This window comes from Triticum urartu, chromosome 7 (assembly GCF_003073215.2).
Source record: "Triticum urartu cultivar G1812 chromosome 7, Tu2.1, whole genome shotgun sequence".
Taxonomy (NCBI): Eukaryota; Viridiplantae; Streptophyta; class Magnoliopsida; order Poales; family Poaceae; genus Triticum; species Triticum urartu.
Window position 1 is genome coordinate 567,904,514 of NC_053028.1, and position 20,895 is coordinate 567,925,408.

The window sequence follows — 20,895 nt, forward strand, 5'->3', positions numbered from 1 at the left end:
TCGTATTCTCGATACTGCCTTCGTCTCGGTGAATAAGTCATTCACGTAATTCTAAATCATAAAAACACAACAATGTAACAAGAAGCATAATAAAGACATAAAAATAGATTCCCTTTACTGGGCCACGAGTCATGTAGCGCTGGTGTGAGCAGAGTGCTCCCTATACCTTACAATCGGCAAGGTATAAGGCCAATCCAAACGCATGATCCCAAATAATCCGGCCGCGCCCGTTTGGAACTAAACAGACATAAATTGCGGCCCAACAGGCAGGAGCAAACAGACAAGCACCCATTTTTTCTCCACAGCCAAACCATTTCCGGTCCAAATTTAAGCTATGTTTGCGTCGAAACAAACAGCATATGGACGGGTGGGACGCGCGCCCTTGTCCTCCCCTGGTCTGCCCGTCGGGGATACAACGCTCCCATTTCCCCCTCATTCCCCAAAACCCTCCCGCCCTCCCCTGAAGGAAATATGCCCTAAAAGCAATAATAAAGTTGTTATTTATATTTTCTTATATCATGATAAATGTTTATTATTCATGCTAGAATTGTATTAACCGGAAACTTGATACATGTGTGAATACATAGACAAAACAAAGTGTCCCTAGTATGCCTCTACTTGACTAGCTCGTTAATCAAAGATGGTTAAGTTTCCTGACCATAGACATATGTTGTCATTTGATGAACGCGGGATCACATCATTAGAAGAATGATGTGATGGACAAGACACATCCGTTAGATTAGCATAATGATCGTTAAGTTTTATTGCTATTGCTTTCGTCATAACTTATACATATTCCTTTGACTATGAGATTATGCAACTCCCGAATACCGGAGGAACACCTTGTGTGCTATCAAACGTCACAACGAAACTGAGTGATTATGAAGATGCTCTACAGGTGTCTCCGAAGGTGTTTGTTGGGTTGGCATAGACTGAGATTAGGATTTGTCACTCCGAGTAACGGAGAGGTGTCTCTGGGCCCTCTCGGTAATGCACATCACGATAAGCCTTCCAAACAATGTGACTAATGAGTTAATTGCGGGATGATGCATTACGGAACAAGTAAAGAGACTTGCCGGTAACGAGATTGAACTAGGTATGAAGATACCGACGATCGAATCTCGGGCAAGTAACATACCTATGACAAAGGGAATGACGTATGTTGTCATTGCGGTTTGTCCGATAAAAATCTTCGTAGAATATGTAGGAACCAATATGAGCATCCAGGTTCCGATGTTGGTTATTGATCAGAGATGTGCCTCGGTCATGTCTACATAGTTCTCGAACCCATAGGGTCCGCACGCTTAACGTTTGATGACGATTTATATTATGAGTTATGTGTTTTGGTGACCGAAGATTGTTCGGAGTCCCAGATGAGATCACAGACATGACGAGGAGTCTCAAAATGGTCAAGAGGTAAAGATTGATATTTGGACGATAGTATTCGGACGCCGGAATGGTTTCAGAGTGTTTCGAATATTTATCGAAGTACCGAGGGGTTACCGGAACCCCCCGGAGAAAGTAATGGGCCACCTGGGCCATAGGGGAGAGAGAGGGCAGCCCACAAGGGGTGGCGCCCCCCCCCCATGGGGAGTCTGAATTGGACAAGGGGAGGGGCGCGGCCCCCCTTTCCTTCTCCCTCTCCCTCTCCTTCCCCCTTTCCCCCTCCGAAAGAAGGAAGGGGGTGACTAGGACTAGGAGTCCTAGTGGGTTTCCCCCCACTTGGTGCGCCCCTAGTGCCGGCCTCCTCCCTTCTCCTCCTTTATATACGGTGGCAGGGGGCACCCCAAAGCACATCAATTGTTTTTTAGCCATGTGCGGTGCCCCCTCCACCATCTACTCCTCCGGTCGTATTGTCGTAGTGCTTAGGCAAAGCCTTGCGTAGATCACATCACCATCACCGTCACCACGCCGTCGTGCTGACGGAACACTCCCTCGACCCTTTGCTGGATCAAGAGTTCGAGGGACGTCATCGAGCTGAACGTGTGCAGAACTCGGAGGTGTCGTACGTTCGGTGCTTGATTGGTCGGAACGAGAAGAAGTTCGACTACATCAACTGCGTTGTTAAATGCTTCCGCTTTCGGTCTACAAGGGTGCGTGGACACACTCTCCCCTCTCGTTGCAATGCATCTCCTAGATAGATCTTGTGTGAGCGTGGGAAATTTTTTAAATTGCATGCTACGTTCCCCAACACCCCCACCCCTCCATAGCCGGCGCCTCGAAGAAACCCGCAGCCGCCGACCTGGCCGTCACCACCACCCATCCCGCGACGAAGAAGAAGAAGCTGCGGCCGGAGCTCACAGCGCCGGAGATCACATGGCTTGACATAGAATCGGCCATGAGAAGAGCCCGGTGGTCCGTTCAGGCGGAGAAATGCAATAAATGTGATGAAAGAGAGAGAAGATGAGAAAAAGTACTACTCTTATAGCCAACCTTATAGCTAACCTTATTGTATGAGTGACTATATGTGTTGACTATAGATGATATGCCAACATCTATAGCTAGTAGTTGACTGTATTATTAACCATTCTCTGAGCGAGGACCAAATATAGCCACTAGAGCAGATTTTGAGAAAGGCAAGGGGTAAAATTATAAACAAGGATATGATAGTTCACTGTTTTTGTCCCAAAACCTCAAATTGGTCTTCAAATATGAGTTATAGGGGATCGGCTAGCCCTAATGCATGTTAATCGGATTAGCATAGTAGCAACTACATGCACGCCTACCTTTTGATATGTTTTTTTGATCCTCTGTTTCCTTCCCTAACCCTAAGCGGTTAAGGCAAACCTTTTCCTCCGGACTTCACCGATGAGCCCGTGGATTCGCCTCTCCTCTGCCTGCCGCTTCGGCAGCTGGTGGCGGGGAGGAGAATCCATGTGCCTCTGCCCAGGTTAGTAGTTTAGGGTAGGGTTTTTTTATAGGTGCGACACTCGAGCAGATGGCGGCGCTTCTTCGAGTTTGTCTTTCGAACTTCGATCCTTCTCGAATTCTCCCGTTTGGACATAGTCGACGGAGCTCCAGCTATTCCTACCGTCTCCTTGGAGAGGTGAGGTTAGGGTTTCTCATCAAGTGGCGAGATTTGGTGTTAGGTGCTTCAGATCTGTGCAAGGATTCAACGACGACGACTATGGCTCCGGGGCATCGGTCCTTAGAGGTACGTGCACGAAGACTTTCCAACTATCATCGACAAGGTCAAGCCGGTTTCAGTAGGGAAGGGACAACAACGGCACGTCGACGGCTCGTTCTGGCGGTAGTAGTGATCGTTCGGTGGTCTTGAAATCTTGATGTAATTTTTATTATGTTTGAGATTTTTTTCGATAAAGGACATTTCATTGAATAAATATATCGAGGTGATACAATCGCATAGAAAGAAAGCCCGGCCTCTGCATAGCTAGATGCACACGGCCAAAAAAGTCCAGAGTACCCTAAAAGCACAAATAATTCAATACAATGCCAATCAAAAAAACATGTCCAGCCTAAGGAGTGGCAGATCCTATCCGTAGGTCACACCGCCATCCATGGGGATAGAAAACCTTCCTGGCCGTACGCTCCAGCCGTGTAGACACCATCATAAAAAGGTCACTATCCTCTGGCCTCTGCAGGATAGATCAAGTACGGAGCCATTGTGTACACACATGAATAACCTGCATAGGAGATGAGACACATTTGTTATTAAAAATCACATCATTCCTGGTAAGCCACAGTGCCCAGCATAAGGCCGCCGCTCCCACAAGAATATGTGCAGAAAATTGTTTATCAATACCCCGCAACCAGTTGCCGAACATGTTCCGTGCACTACGTGGTGGGTATAGATTCGAAACTACTTGAACTATGGCCCAAACTGCCCGAGCGAACTTGCACTCAAAAAATAAGTGTTTAATAGACTCGTCATGTCGGCAAAAGACACATGTCTTGGAACAGTGCCAGTTTCGTCGTGCCAGATTATCTCTAGTTAGAATGACTCCTCTGTGAAGAAACTAGAGGAAAATCTTCACTCTTAGAGGGATTTTGAGCTTCCACAATTTCCTGTTATCAACTGGAATATCACAATGAACCATTGCATCATACATGGATTTGATTGAAAATTTGCCATTTCGATGCAAGTTCCATCAAAAAATGTCCGGCTCACCTGACAGTTGAATGTCCTCCAGGCGAGTGAGTAATTCATTCCATGCTGTCAGGCGAGGGCCAAAAAGGTCCCTACGAAAAGAAATATCAGGGTTTTCTTGTTCTAAAACTTGTTTGATTGTGACGAATTTATGTCTAACAATCATGTACAAGCTCAGATATTGCACCATTAGTGGGTTATTCCCTAGCCAGCTATCTTCCCAGAATCGAACCTGAGAACCGTCCCTAGTTGAGAAGGTCCCAAATTGGAAAAAGAATTCCTTGGCCATCATCACACCACTCCAGAAATGTGAATCCCCATGTTTCCAATGAACTTGAGAAATGGCATTGGATCCCACATACTTGTTGTGAATGATTTCCTACCATACTCCATTCTCAGTGAGTAGTTTGTAAACCCACTTGCTGAGAAGAGCAATGTTTTTAATCTCAAGGTCTTGGATTCCCAGCCCCCCTTGACTTTTAGGTCTGCATAATACGCTCCACCTAACCAGTCGATATTTCTTGAATTCGTTATCGCATTGCCAAAAAAGTCTGGACCTAAAGTAGTCTAGTCGCTGGAGAACCCCTTTCGGTAGGTGGAAGAATGACAACATATATAAAACCATGTTTCTTAGAACTGAATTGATCAAGATCAGTCGTCCCCCGTAAGACAAGAGCTTGGCCTTCCAACTGGCTAAGCATTTCTCAAGTCTCTCTTCCACATACTTCCACTCAACGATAGTTAAGCGTCGATAGTGTATGGGAATATCCAGATATCGAATCAGAAATTGCCCGAGCCGACATCCAAAAATCTCAGCATACCCAGGTGCTAATTCTGCAGCATCGCCAAAGCAAAAAAAGTTCGCTCTTATGAAAATTAATTTTGAGACCAGAAAGTTCCTCGAAAGCACATAAAAGCAATTTGAGATTTCTTACCTTATCTAGATCATGATCCATGAATAGAATAGTGTCATCCGCATATTGTAGAATAGATAGGCCATCTTCTACCAAGTGTGGAATGACACCACTAATTTGACCGTCCAGCTTAGCCCGCTCAACAAGGGTACTAGCATGTCGGCCATAATGTTAAACAAAATAGGAGAAGCGGGGTCCCCTTGGCGAAGCCCCTTCCTTGTCTGAAAATAGTTGCCAATGTCATCATTAACTTTTATGGGCACACTTCCTCCAGAGACAAACTCTCTACCCAACGACACCATTTTTGTGAAAACCCCTTCATGCGCAAAATTTGCAACAGAAAGGGCCATTTAACCTTATCGTAGGCTTTTTCAAAATCTATTTTAAGAATGACACCATTCAACTTTTTTCGGTGAAGCTCATGTACAGTTTCGTGCAAGACGACCACTCCATCTAATATGTTGCGGCCTTGCATAAATGTTGTTTGAGTGGGTTTTACGACATGGTCAGCCACCCCGTTCAACCGATTAGTTGCGACCTTCGTAAAGATTTTAAAACTTACATTCAGAAGGCAAATCGGTCGATATTGTTGAATACAACTAGCCTCCTTAATCTTAGGAAATAGGATAATTTCCCCAAAGTTTAAACGAGAAATGTCAAGGTCTTCAGCATGCAGTTGGTTAAACAACTTAACCAAGTCTGCCTTAATGACGTCCCAAAAACATTGATAGAACTCTGCAGGAAAGCCATCCGAACCCAGAGCCTTGTTGTGTTCCATTTGAAATACCGCGGTTCGAATTTCCTCCTCAGAGAACGGGGAGGTTAGGAATTCATTTTCCACTTCCGTAACTTGAGGAATGTCATGAGTAATGGATTCATCCAGCTGAAAATTTGATTCAGCTGAAGGTCCAAAAAGCTCTTTGTAATACTTAGTAATAAAAGTTCTAAGTGGTACGTCCCCCTCAATTCGGCCTTCCTCATGATCAAGGGCGAATATGCGTTTCTTTCTAGGTCTTCCATTGACAAGCATTTGAAAGTATTTCGTATTATCATCACCTTGCACAAGTGAATCCGCCTTGCAACATTGGTACCATTTAATCTCTTCCTCATGTAGTAGGTGGGCTATCTGCTCATTTAGATTGCTTTTTTGCTCAATCTCAACTGCAGACAGAGGCCTCACCTCCGCTATTTTATCAAGGGAATCAATTAAGGTAGATAGTCCCAGTTTTTATTTTTTGTAGATGCCAACAGTATGCTTGGCCCATCCATGAAGCAATCGATGCAATGCGCGAATTCAATTATTCCATCGTTGAATGGGTGTGTTACCGCGAGGCAGACGCGCCCACACTTTCTTAACCAGTTCATGAAATCCCTCTCTAGTGAGCCATCCCAATTCAAATTTAAATTGGTGACGGTTAGAACTTGGGATTGGTTGTCCAAAATCGGTGAGCAATGGAGCGTGATCCGATAAGGCCTCAATTCTTTCTAATGCCCGAACCGAGGCTAGGGAATATTTATATTTCAAGTCGGTGGTAACTAGCACCCGGTCAAGTTTTTCAAAGGTTGGCACCAATCGGTTATTGGCCCAGGTATACTGACGACCAGACATCGTGATCTCCCTCAGATCCAGACTGTCAATAACAACATTAAAGAGGAAAGGCCACCTTGTATCAAACCGGTCATTGTTTTTTTCCTGCTGATATCGAAGGATATTAAAAACCCCTTGATTAACATGGGGTGGGGATTGTCTCGACAGGTATTAACAAGTTCTTTTAGAAATGCAGACTTAAACTCCTCTTGAGCGGCGCCATATACAGCTACCAGGCTTCAAAGGAAATTTTCGGACTTGTTTTGAAGGTGGAATTTGATACCCCTTTGACGTGGACAATAGTTGCAAGTACGTAGAGTTAATACCTAGCAATATTCCGCCGGACCTCCCGATCGGCGGTAAGACGTGCCATTCGTAATCCAAACCACATGAGAAGTGGTCCAGATCACGTGTTGGAAAGTCACGTTTGCCCGCCTCAGTGATAGCCACGAAGTCCAACGCATGATCCTTTACACAATCGGCAATGTGTTTGTGTTTAGCCAAGTCACCTAGACCTCTGCTATTTCATAACATGTCTCTCATGCTGAACCAATTTTTTGTTTAGAGACCTTTGCCTTCTTAGAAGAGCGCCATCTTTTCTTTCCTGAGTTAGACTTATTCTTACGCACCGACGCGACAAGCTCACAAAGCGTAGTGTCGCGTACAGTATCATCAAGGTCTACTTCAGTCGTGTCTTTAACCAAATGAGAGAGAAGCTTGCCTTCATGATTGGCATCAGCATCCTCATCCTCCTCATATAACACGAGAGGGTCAACAAAGCTCGACAACTTAGGAGCTACCGTAAGCCGGTCGAACCCCACTTGTTTAAGGGCCCTAACCGAAAAGTCTACCTCTTTCTCATTACGTCCTAGTGACACTCCAAGTCTATTGATATTTGAAGATACTTTGGATTTATCAAAAGACATAAAAGATTTGCGAGAGGGTGTACCTTCGAAGTCGAGGTTGCGGGCAGCCGTCCTACGCATGGCCTTCACCATAGAGTCCTCGTTGGTGGCTGCTGAACCATCAGTCCCGACGTAATGACGCCCGCTGCGCCTCAGCGGCGAAGGAGTAATATCGTCTGCCGAGCCCGTCCCGTCTACTCCGAGAGGCGGAGTAGACTGTTGAGATACTTTGTACTTCGAATGAACATTTCTAATAGATATGATCCTTTTCACCAAAAAATATGATTCTTTTTCTGGTGTTGGTTTAGTGATCCTAAGAGCACCTTCAATATATGATGCATATGTCAAATTAGCTGAAATATACACCACGCCTAAAAGCGTTCCTTCAACAGATGACGTAGATGCAAAAAAATTACATCTGAGTTAACATCTGATGTAAAATGTAAAATGCATCACCAAGTGATGCAAATATATTTCACTTGGGTGCAGGCTTTACATCTATATGTGAAATGCAGCAGTGTCGTGCGAAGCCCAACTGCCACTGGAACCTTCCACTGCATGATCGCCCTTCCTTCCGCCGCACCCCGCCACCGGCCCGCCCGCCTGCCGGGCCCTACCACTCCACACCCCTGCCGCCGTCGGATCCACCGCTTTTCCGCCGCCCCATGCCTTGAAATCACCGGAATCAAAGCCGCTCAGCCGCTGCTGCGCCGTCCCTGATTTGAAGCATCTCCGTCCCTGTCGGCACCCGCACAACCTCCACCTCCATCTTCCGGTCGTCTCCATGCGACTCCGCTACTTCCCCGCCGCCGCACGCCTCAACTCCGGCCGACTCGAAGCCACTCAATTTGTAGAATATACGCCACCGCCGCCGCGCCGCACGGCCTCCGTGACTCCGCCGGTCGTCTCCTTGCGACTCCGACGCCCGATTCCAAGCCGCACCTGTGCCACTGGCATGCCACCGAAACACTAGTTTTACATCATCTATTGGAGCACTAGTTTTACATCATCTATTATACATCATCTGTTGGAATTGGCCCTTTTTCGGTGATATAACAATCATTTTTTGGTGATGTAAATTTTACGTCTACTACTTTTAGGTGATGTTAAATACATATATTGGAGATGCTCTAAATGTTGCAGATTTTTAACACTAAAAATATAACGATCAGAATTGCCCTGCGAAAACTGATAAAATCGCCATGCTTATGTATGCCACGTTCAAAACTGAAAAATTGTTATGTACTCCCTTCGTCCGGAGAAGCTTTTTCGGACGGAGGGAGTAGTGCAATTCTTTTTCAAAATAATTACCACGCTGCAGCGAGTAATTGCCATACGTTTGATGAGGATTCGATGTACCTGATGGTGTACTTTTGTGTACTGGCCTATTGTGTCATGGTCTAGACCGACTAACTCGACCGTATTTGTAGAGATACACGTGGCACGGCACCTACGTACGTACAGCACTGCTTTACCATATAGGAGCATATATGTGAGGTACTGTCTCGGCACCGAACCAATCAATCATCAACGTGCAACAACAAGCCCGTGACCAAAATTCGTAACAAAACCCGACAGTACATACAATGGAATCGATTGCATGAAATTAGCAAGCTGGATCCTTTTTCAACAGACTGGCCGCGTCGCGTTTTAATCCGTCCAGATGCGTGCGTGCGTGCATAGCAGCAGCTGGATTCCTGGAACCAGTAGTCTGGCCGCGTTTTAATCCGTCCAGATACGTAGCAAGCAGCAATGCTGATGTAAGTACAGTAATAGATGCCGGACTAATAACGAATTACCAGACAAACCAAATCCTGCATCGCAACGGCCAGCTACGAGCTGATTTGATTTCCATCTCTTTCCCTGCGAGAGATTTGATTTCCATCCAAACACAGCCGAAATCCGATATGGAAAACTTTCAATCTGCTGTCATATATATACGGATGCCTCGAGGAGGAATACCCGCAGAGCAGAGTACCACGTAGCAGTTCACAAGCGGCTTTGGTCGACCGATCTACGTACGTCGAGTAGCCGCCATGACGATGTCGAGGGCGGCGGCGGTCGTCCTCCTGCTGGCGGTCGCGCTCGTGTCCACGACGACGACCGTGGCGGCGGCGAGGCACCACAGCCACCACCACCACCACCACCACGGGTTTGCGGAGGTGTTCGACAGGCAGGAGGCGGACCTGGTGGAGGCGCTGCCGGGGCAGCCGGCGGGGCTGGGCGTCCGGCAGTTCGCCGGGTACGTGACGGTGAACGAGACGCACGGCCGCGCCCTCTTCTACTGGTTCTTCGAGGCCACCCACGACGTCGCCAAGAAGCCGCTCGTCCTCTGGCTCAACGGAGGTACGCACCACCATGAGCATCGACTCGACTCGACTGATCTGAGTCCTATCGTTGGTCGTTCTAGAGTCAAAAATGTTATTGCATGCATGCAGGGCCCGGATGCTCGTCGCTTGGGTACGGAGCGCTGGAGGAGATTGGCCCCTTGCTTATCCAGAAGGGCACCCCTGAGCTCCGGCTCAACCCCAACGCATGGAACAAAGGTACGTACTGCCAAACAGCTCGTTCACAAACTCACAGCGCCGTCAACTTTGGTAATTACAGTTAAATAGCTCATCTTTAGTTGTTAATTTTCTTGTATGTGTGCAACTGCAGAGGCAAATCTGCTCTTCTTGGAGCAGCCTGCCGGCGTCGGATTCTCCTACACGAACACCACCGCCGATCTCGAGAGATTCGGCGACGAGCTCGCTAGTACGTATCCATCCATGCATGACCCAAGTACCCAACCCATGCATACTTTTCTAGTTTCTCTCTGAGTGATTGACTTACTCGTTCGAGTGGATGCGTTTGTGAATGAATCAGCTCATGACGCGTACACGTTCCTCGTCAACTGGTTCGAGAGGTTCCCGCAGTTCAAGGGCCACGATTTCTACATCGCCGGAGAGAGCTATGCCGGTGAGTACTGCCACTACCCGTCGATCAATCTCGTGATTATGGTACCACATTAACTAGGTAATAGTAGGGAAAATCTAATCAATCTTCTATATTTGGTAGGGCACTACGTCCCCAATCTCGCCGAGAAGATCGTGGAGCAGAACAAGAAGGTGCACAAGAGCAGGCGCATCAATTTCAAGGGATTCATGGTGCGCAATCAATTCTGTTGATTTGCTGTTAGATGTTGCTATCTACCTTGTCGTCGATGATGTTAACCTCTAGTTGTCCCAGATCGGCAACGCGGCGATTGACGAGGCGTCGGACGACCGCGGCATGCTGGACTACGCGTGGGACCACGCCGTCATCTCCGACGAGCTCTACGACGACATCAACAAGCACTGCAGGTTCGACCAGGCCGGCAACAGCAGCGACTTCTCCTCGACGGGCCACAACCCCGCCAGCAACCCCGCCTGCGACCGCGCCTTGAACGGCTTCTACGGGGCCTTCGACCACATCGACCTCTACAGCCTCTACACCCCCGCCTGCACCGCCAACCCTGCCGGCACGGCGGGCCAGCTGCCGCGCCGCCTCCACCGGTCCGACAACGGCAGGCCCCTGCGGCCGCGCTACAACAGCTACGGCCCGTGCCTGGACAACTACGCCGCCGCGTACCTGAACCGCCGGGACGTGCAGCACGCGCTGCACGCCAACGCCACCGGGAGCATCCCCTACGCCTGGTCCGCGTGCAGCGACCCGCTGTTCCAGCACTGGCAGGACTCGCCGGCGTCCACGCTGCCGGTGATCAAGAGGATGGTCGACGCCGGCCTCCGCGTGTGGGTGTACAGCGGCGACACGGACGGCCGCGTGCCCGTTTCGTCCACCCGCCACGCGCTGCGCAAGCTCGGCCTCAGGACCCTCAAGCAGTGGAGGGCGTGGTTCACCAGCGACCAGGTCGGCGGCTTCCAGGTGGACTACGACGGCCTCACCTTCGTCACCGTCCGCGGCGCCGGCCACATGGTGCCCACCGTCACCCCCGTGCAGGCCAGCCAGCTCTTCGCGCACTTCCTCGCCGCCAAGGAGTTGCCGCCCAAACCCATCGTCGCTTAATTAAGCTTGGAAATAGTGCTTCGTTAAAGCCATTATATATGTTGGAGGTTGTTTGAATGAATTGTAGTCGATCGATCTAATAGGTTTGAACGAAAATCTAGTTTCATATGTCGTATGTAAATCAAAACTTTCGTACATTCAGGTGCAGACCTAATTCAGGCGCACTCTCAAAGCTTGGTACGGTCAGACCGAATTCAGCTGTTGCGGTCATGGTTTTCGGTACGATGCCCAGTTAAGAGCATCCCCAGCCGAAGAGTAAATTGCAAAAAAAGAAAAAGAAAAACATCACAATTGTGCAAAAGTCATCAAACACCCCAACCGAAATGCATGTTTTCTGGTGATTTTTTCATTAAGCATTGATAACTTCAGCCCAAATTGTGGTCTTTTCTGTAGTTTACTGCGAGACGGGTCGTTAGTCTTAACTCGAGCCACACCTAGTTGAACTCCTACTCGGTTTAGCTGCTCAAAATGTATGTAGCTCAATGATGACATTTCAGATTCTACGTATATATGATACCAAATGTCAACTACCTCTAGTACCACGTGACACATATGGTAAGCAATCGAGTAAATTGCAGGAAACCACCACTTTGAAAGCTAAGTTTGCAGAAAACACTATAATTCATTTTTTTTTCAGAAAACACCATGTCTTCAGTAATGTTTTTGCAAAATTCACTGATCGGCGGATTTGGCTCTGTTGATCGCATTTATGACAGATGGGACCCATTTTTTGCCTACATGGCGTGATTTTTCATGCCTGTTCAATTTTAGTCTAAATTTACGAAGTAGTCCCCACTGTTTTACACATACACCCCTCCTGTTCTTTGTGTTCCTCTCTACCCCCCTTTTCGTCTTCTAGCTAATGACAGAGGGCAGCGGAGCGGCTGGCTGAGGTGAGCGCGTAGTCCGCACGAGGAGACGCAGCGGCCATGGGGGGCACGATGGTGGCGCGCTGCCGCATCTGAGGGAGGACGCGACGCTGCTCAAGAGAAGCTTCCGGCATCGTCACGGGCGGCCGAAGATGTCAGGGAGGCTTGCTCTGTTGCGGCGCCATGGGAGGATCCACCGGTCAACATTGGAAGGCGCGCTCGTAAATGGAGATGTGCTCGGCATCTCCTTCAGAGCGGCCCACTCGTGCAGGCAAGGCGGAGCTCCAGCAGCTACCAGGGCCGCCGATGCAGCGGGATGATGTGCACGGTGCAGGGGCTCACCTAGTCGTCGCTAAGATCTAGATCGGGCTCGGCCCAGTCGTCGTCCTCTCGCGTTGGTCCGACCACGGCTCTGACGGCCCCAGACGGATCCTACACCGGTGAGCATCAGAATGGCTGGATCTTGCTCACCGCAGAAGATGCCGGCGTTGAGCCGCCGTCGACCCTGCCTCGCCGATGCAAGGCACGTACCCGCATTCCGGCAGCAAGCACCACCAGTAGCAGCGAGCGGCGGCGTCCGGCGGTGGGATCCCGAGCGACGGCGGGCGGCCAAGTGCTTGAGGGCGGTTGGGAGTGCTGGGCGCTGGGGGAAGGCATGTGGCAGCGGGTGGCGGTGGGAGGCCAAGCTCTGTTCTGATTTTGCAGAGAGGGGAGAGAGTTGGAGAAGAAGTGAGGGAGGGCTGTATGTGTAAAATTGCATGGGCTACTTTATAAATTTAGATTAAATCAAACATGAACAAAAATTAACGCCACGTAGGCAAAAAAAAGCCCCATCTGTCATAATCGCACTTATCTGAGCCTAATCCGCCGATCAGTGCTTTCTGCAAAAAGATTACTGAAGACACGGTGTTTTCTGCAAAAAAAAAAATGTATTATGGTGGTTTTCACAAACCTTGCCCTCAAAGTGATGGTTTTGTGCAATTTACTCTAAGCAATCCAAACTATTCAAAAGAAAATTGTCAATTGCCTCTATGTAGGGCCGAGGGCAGTCAACATGTTCTTTCCTGTTAGCTGTTACATTCGCCCGGTCAAAATGCCCAATGGCGAAGTCAAGTAGCACCATCGAAATCAACCCAGATACTATAGTCTAGTCTCTCTGTCCCCCAATACCCGCTTGCTTCTTGGTGTTGTCCCAGTTGGTGAGACCATATGCCCGTGCCACAACTGCCAGTCTTAACACCTGCGCATCCTTCTTTCGGCAGGAAGGCGAGTTCACCGTCTCGCTCAACGATATCAACATGGACAGTCTCGGGCCAGTCGTGTAGTCTCGGAATGAAAATCTTGTTCTGCATGCACTTGAGGTCGGTCTTCTTCACCATCGTCGTGCGCGTGCCGGTGAACAAGGCTCTTCCCTCAAGGCTCTCAACCTTCTTCCACTCCATCGCGCGCTTGTCGAGCTTGACGACGTGGGCTGAACAGAACGGCCATTAGCTCGCCCCGGTCATCCTCGACGAGGTACTTTTCTTCGCGTTCGTCGGACCCGAAGCTCAGGGGCTTCTCGAGAACCTGGAAGCTTTGAACGTGCCCTTCCTCGTCGTACACGCCCAGCCGCCCGTCTTCTCCTAGGATGTACATGGCGCCGCCGTGGAGGACCGGGTTGCAGTCCGGGGAAGCCATGATCTGTGGCTCGTCGAGATAAAACTCCGTATTTGCCCAATCACCCCACCCGCCGACGTTGTTTTTGATTGCACGGGCGATCTGCACCTTGCCGTACTTGGGGTCAACGGCGTACATCGTCTGCTCGCCGTCGTAGACGAGGAAGTCGTACCTGGCATTGAACGCCTCGTCAATCGGCGGCAGCTCGTGGGCGGCGCCGCTCGTGAGTTGGAGGTCGAGGATTCGGTGGTCGTCCAGGAACAGCGCCAGGTGCTGCCCGGCGGCGCAGCCGATCTTGGCGCCCGGCAAGGCGTTGTCGGCAACCTCGAAATTCTTGTGATAATAGGGGCTGTAGTAGCGGACGTTGTTGGTTCCGACGTTGGAGGAGCTGAGCAGGAGCGGGGTTATCCACGCCGGGTAGAAGGGCGACACGGCGGAGCGCCATCGCTTGCACACCAGGGCGAAGCTGGGATGGCTCGACCACCGCAGACGTTTCAGAATCAGCACGAGCAGGTCCGCCGGGAGAGACGACCAGCAGTCCCCTTCTTGCGATGTCGCCGGCTCCATCTCGTACGTGGTTGATGATGATTGAGGTAAGCTGTGGACCAGAAAATCGCGCACCGTGGAACTAGCGGCGCGCTTGGCGCTTGCTACTTAATAATAGGTCTTTGTCGTGTCCTAGTCAAGATAGCGTCCGAGTAGTGTCCGATTTTTTTATCGTGACCTAGTCAAGATAGCGTCGGAGTAGGAGTACCAGTTTGAAATTAGATTAGCAAAGTAGAGTCCGTGTATGGCATGGTCTAGTTTGATCGGTTGGTTCGGCTGTGTATATATACAAAGATACGGCATCAGATTGTAACACGTACGAAGAGAAAAGAAAAAGGAGGGCACGACAAGGACCTTTTTTTGGCAACAAAAGCGCTTTTCGGAGCGACGCCGCGGCCATGGTGCGACGGGGTGCGGATGCGTTCACGGACCAGCTGGAGGACTCGCACTGCCACACGGCGAACAGCAGGGTACCCGGAGGTGACAACGATATGTCGCCGGTGCCGCTGGATCCAAGCCTTGCGCCGCTTCTGCTATTCGACCGCGGTGGTGGCCAGTCCGACGACGACGATGACACCATCTTCTTGTACAGCATACCCAAGAGGAAGCTGCTGAGCAGGTCCAGGAGAGCCGCCGGCCTCGCAGGCCACCGCTACTGGGTGACACCACAAGGCTGGCTGCTGATGCTGCATCTCGAATCGCGCGACACCTTCCTATGGAATCCGTCTAGCTTCAAGAGAATTCACCTCCACGTCGACCAAGACAGTCTCCTTGACGGCATAGGAGACGGCAGGTGCCTGCTCTCGCGGAGGCCGTCTGACGCAGACGCAGACTGCGTCGTGCTCCTACTAGACCGTGACAACAGCGTCTTCTACTACTGCCGTCCAGTACCAGGAGGCAGCCGATGGCTCAGGCACGCGCATGGTCACCATAGCTTGATGGACAATTGCCTTGCAACGGGCTGGTGAAAAATTCTGCTCATACAACGCCAACGGAATTGTGACGCTCGAGTTTTCTCCCAACCCAACGTTCACGACGCACGACCTGTTGGAACATAGTAGTAGAATAATAAAACCCACGGGGTATACCATGTGGTGTGATCTCGTCGTCGAGAGCAACGGCGAGCTCTTCAGCCTGATATTCTGCCACCCGGTACTGTCTGAACGAAGAGTGACGCAGATCGTGGTGCGCAAGCTGGATCTCTCGACGGGAGCTTGGCTGAGAGCGGACACGCTGGGCGGCGCCGTGTTCCTCGTCGATTGCACCCGCCGTTACGGGGCGTCGTTTGATGCCCGTCGGGTTGCTGGCCTGGGAAAGGGGAACCGCATATACTTTCTGACGTACGAGGACAAGGCGTTGTATGTGTATGACCTCGAGCGGGGAACTACTGCCATGCATGATCCTGGACTCGATCTACACGATTCTCATGTACCTGAATTTTTCATGCCTCTCGTTTAGGCTTACTGCTTTATACAGTAAGTTAGTACTCCCTCCGTCAAGAAATATAAAAGTACTTAGATCACTAAAGTACTGACATAAACGCTCTCAAATTTCTTTACAAAGGGAGTACAAAATATAGTCTCGCGAAATCGGAAGGGAAAAGTGAGGCGGGACGGCGTGCCCTCGTGAGATGTTTTGTTGTCTGCTAGTAAGCGACAAACAATAATGCCCAAACGTAAGGAAATGTAACGATGTAATTAATTCCCACAGTTCCATATTATTTGTGAAAAAATCTAAATAAATGTTTCACGCTAAGAGCAACAAATGAACAATGCCCAAACCAGTGGTGATTTTCCGGTAGCAAATGTGTACCCTCTAGAAGTTAGTCAAGAAATTTGTTCTATAGCCTGCTCATGTTTATGGTATAGTCCCGTTTGATTTTTTTTCGTGAATACGACAAAGCTTGCACATCATTTCATTGATAGGAGTTAGAGCGAGTACAAGGTGTGATACAACACATGACGCGGACGCAAGGGTATGAACATGGTGTCCAGAGCAGAGGGACATGGGATGCTCGATCTAAACAAGAGAAAACACAGCTAAACTCATCCCAAACCAATAAAACGACGACCAACATCTCCAGATCCAGAATCGATGTTGCCCGCTTGCCATGGAAGAGAGGGAGGCTCAGGAATGGAGCACGCAGAGCGCACGTCCGAGGAGGAAAGGGACGCCTAGGGATGTGCCATAGACGGCCAGGGTTAAAGTGGGACAAATCCGGAAGAGGACGCCGTAGATCTCTGCCCGTGGCAGCGCCGTCGATCAACTGCAGTAGTGCACATCGGCGGCGGCCTTGACTGGCGGTGGGCGACGGCACATGTTAGGATGGAGATGATAGGATAGTGCAGTGCGTGGAGCGGAGGAAGCACAGAAGACGGGTGGCAGTGCAATTCGACGAGAGGTGGGGTTGCCCTAGCGCAGTGCAAGGTTGGTCCAACTTGTAGGTGCGCGAGGGACAGACGAAGCGAAAGAAAGGAAAGAGGAACGTACAAACACCACCACGTACCATCACGATGGCAGGATACTGATAGATTTCATGTGTGGCACAAGTAGAATTTTCGTTGAAAAGCATTACATAGCCGATGGACATATGGTAGGATCAGAAATACCAGCAACCATTTTCCATATCTTGAATCTGAGAGCTTCTTTGGTCCGAAGCCAAGGACTCCAAATGCTGAGAGGTTCCATGTTGAGGTCTACTGTCGAAAAGCAGTACAACATGTCCAATTCAGTTCTATAATATCCTTTTTTTTAATTAAAAGAAGCCTCTCAGAACAGGTTCAGCAAAATATCAAGTCCAGTTATTACAAAGCTGAGTTCAGCAAAAGGAGTACAATCCGCACTAGTTCTTCTGACCCAGGGGCGACGCAGGGAGACTGCCGGGCCCGTCGTTTTTGTGATTTCCTGAAGGGGCCCGGCCCGAGGCCCGCCGGGCTTTTATGTGTCCTGGCCGGGATTGGGCCTAAAAACCAGGCCTGATGGCTGGGCCGGGCTCGGGCCTGGGTTTTTTGCCTCGGGCTTGGCTAGGCCCGGCCCGGCCCGAGGTTTGGCCAGGTATACATTTTATGATCTTAAGACCGGAAAAACGAAACAAATGGTAAAGAAATAGTAAGTGCAAGCCCAGTGGTTAATTAATCAACAGGTGATCCCGTTGAAAAAGAAATATTTTATGATCATAAACCGGAAAAACGAAACAAATGGTAAAGAAACGTTGTGCCAGCATTACCTTTGCCAGATTAGTAAGTACTAATACATCATGAAATCTCGAACTTCAACTGAACACGGGTGAAAATTCTCTCATTCCTATAGAAAAGAAATGAGTGAAGTAGTTAGCCCAAGAAACATACATAAACCTAGATCCTAAGCGCTTCTTCACAGTTTACACTCCATAAAACGACCATTCATGGTCCAAACCAGTAAATCACAAGAATAAAAAATACAGTCAAGAAATAACATATCCTGAACAAAAAAGAGATAATGCAGGCCAATCTAAAATCTGCTCCAGCCCTAGAAGTTTAGCACTATAAAATATCTGAAGAGCACATATTCGTTAAGTGTGTTAATTAGACTCTAGGATCTAACACAGCAAATTTCCATGTACCAGATTATGTAAAGGCTCATATAATTAACATATGTCATTTCTGCACCTACGGCTTCAACCAAAACTACTCTGGAAAGAGATTTTCTCTCTGGACATTTTTTTTATCTAAACTCTGGAGAGGCAACTGGCTAAGTTTTTTATATTGGTGGTAAAATATTGCCACCGTAAGTTGGTGATTATGACATTTTCTTAACTTAACACTGTAAATGTTGTTATTTCTTTTGGTAGCCTGACTTACTTTTCCATCCATACTGGATGTGTATGCATATGACATTCGGAGGCCCAAAAATTCTACTTTAAATATTGTTGCACTTTAAATATCATGGTAAGGCGAACAATATAAATGCAAAATAAACCAATGCCAAAGAGGCAATCTAGCAAATTCTTGTCCTGAAACAATATACTTGCACTGATCAGACCTATATCCAAATTACAATACTATAAGAGAAAGGATCCATACTTCATCAATACTATGAGAGAATAAGCCTTGCACTGCACTAGGGTCAATAATGTGGCCATGGTAACAACTCTTATTATCTGAGCGCTTACCAATTCAGAGAAGCGGTTCAGATCAGGCATGGCTATTTTGGGAATCATGAACGGATGGCTGTCCAGAAAACTGGTAGGCAGCAGCAGCAGAAGGCCATGCGGTGACCGGTGAGTTTGGCAGAAGGCCAAGATGACCAGCCAGAGAGCAAAACAGGAGACCGGGTGACCACAATCGACCGGCAAGGTGGGAGGACAGGGGATGGAAGTTGACAGAATGAATATCAACGGTCCATCCTCTGAGAAAGACGAGAAAGGGGCACGAGCATGAGAAGGCAAAGGGAGGCACACTCGGACGGCCACAGTGACGAAGCAAGAAACAGGCAGACCCAAAACATGGAAGGGCAGACCGTCGCCGGCGCACCCACTCCAACTGCAGACACAAGAACCATCTGTGCGCATCAATCTGTACAAACCGTGACGGCCCGAGCCGATCCGGTTTCACCCTTAGACAAGCCAATCAAGTGGAATGATAGCCAAAACATTTCAGCACTCCCTCCTACCACGGCAACATACAGAACCACTATTCCAGGCTATAAGAAACTAAACATCTCTGAGTAGCATACGAACTTGAGCGTTTAATTTTCCATTCACCAGCGTGATGCTTCCAACAATTGAAAATTAGTGAACTGTTTTTGCAAGAAATCGCAACAATAACTGGTCATGGCCCTTCCTGCCTGCCTAAAGATGGTGAATGGAAAATGCCTTCTCCCCAGTAGATCACAGCGCCAAACACAAAGATTCCTTGACCTCAATGAGATAGTAGTGTCAGCACTCACCAGTTCTGAACTTCACTTAACCAACCAAAACAAAAATCCTTCACCCGAATTACGCACTGTCGATTTGAGAGACGTCATACAATGTTCAGACAGCACGGTATTCAACAAACAAGCTCAATTTCTGAACCAACACAGCACGTGATCGATACAAAGGTTTTCTTCAAAGAACAATACTGGAAGGACTACAATCTTATGGGAAAAGAGTGGAGGGACAAGTGCTCACTGTTGAACTCCACCTCAATCGGAGGTGCGGCAGAGGGAGAGGACCGGTGACGGCAGGTAGATCACGGTGGTGAGCGGGTGGAGGGATGGCGCTGCAGATCTAGCCGGCGACCGGAGCAGCTGCGACCGCTCGTTCCGTAAGATTGACGGCTCAGCAGATGAGAGATGGCGGGCGGGGGACGGGCGAGGCCGAGGCGTCGACGGCAGAGAGAGGCCGGAGAAGGAGGAGGCTCGCTGCCTCGCTGGGTGGGCAACTGTGGACAGCGGCCGGCGAAGTACGGACGTAGCGGGCGTGCCCCGCCGCGCTGTCGCCTGTGTGAGAGCTGAGTTGGGGATCGCTACAGTGGCTTTTTGAGGCGCTCCCACGGTGCCTAAAATCGCCGCCTGAGGACTAGCCGGCGAAAAAACGACCTGGGGTGAGTTGGTCCCCAGTCGCCGGTCTCAGGGCCGCTCCAGACATGTCTAAATTTTTTGGAAAAAATAACGATCGATGAAGTTCGGCTAAATACGTCCAAATTTCGGCAAACTTTGGCATATATTAGACATGTTTCGCGGTACATAGCAAAGAAAACTAAAAAAGAACTCGCTGAACGCGGAGTAGTCGCCGTCGTCGCCGCCATCCTCGTCGCCGTCGTCGGCGGCGGCCTTCTCCTCCTTAACACGACCGTCCCTGGTAGACCCCTGCCCGGCGTCGCCAAGGCGGATTGGTGGCGGCGGCGGCGCGTCGTCGTCGTCGCTGTCGTCGAGGACGACGACTCCTCCTTTGTCGCGGCCCCGACGGCGCTGCTCGAAGCGCCGCAGGGTGGCGCACTGGCGCTCCCCCTTCATCTTCAGGAATTTCTTGCGTGTCCATTCCAGGGCCGCCTCATCGTCGAGCTCCACGTCGTCGTGTTCCGTCTTCACGGCGGGGAGACCCGGCTCCGTTTTCACCGGCGCGAGCCCCGGCTCCGTCTTTGGCTTGACGAAGCGCGGAGGAGGCGCGCCGGCCGCCCTCGTTGATGATGATGCCGGCGCTGCGAGTGCGCCGGCCGAGCGGCGTCCCCTCCCCCCTCGCGGGCTCGGCCTTGATGCCAAGCAGCACCGGAGAGCCGGAGGAGTGGCAAGAAGGCCGTGAGGA

The 20,895-nt window shown here is 49.6% G+C and overlaps 1 protein-coding gene and 1 long non-coding RNA gene across 2 annotated transcripts; one reads left to right on the plus strand and one right to left on the minus strand.

Moving 5' to 3' along the window:
* The first annotated feature begins 9,490 nt into the window (after positions 1-9,490).
* On the plus strand, positions 9,491-11,769 carry LOC125522760 (serine carboxypeptidase-like 34). The gene is made up of 6 exons (XM_048687792.1): positions 9,491-9,861; positions 9,954-10,061; positions 10,174-10,269; positions 10,381-10,473; positions 10,573-10,661; positions 10,744-11,769. The coding sequence occupies exons 1-6, from the start codon at positions 9,552-9,554 to the stop codon at positions 11,557-11,559; spliced, it is 1,512 nt and encodes a 503-aa protein (XP_048543749.1). The 5' UTR covers positions 9,491-9,551; the 3' UTR covers positions 11,560-11,769.
* Positions 11,770-17,224: 5,455 nt separating this feature from the next.
* On the minus strand, positions 17,225-20,155 carry LOC125521088. The gene is made up of 3 exons (XR_007289006.1): positions 19,780-20,155; positions 17,857-17,933; positions 17,225-17,700 (listed from the first exon to the last, which is right to left on the minus strand). It is a non-coding gene; the product is annotated as an uncharacterized LOC125521088 (long non-coding RNA).
* Positions 20,156-20,895: the final 740 nt, after the last annotated feature.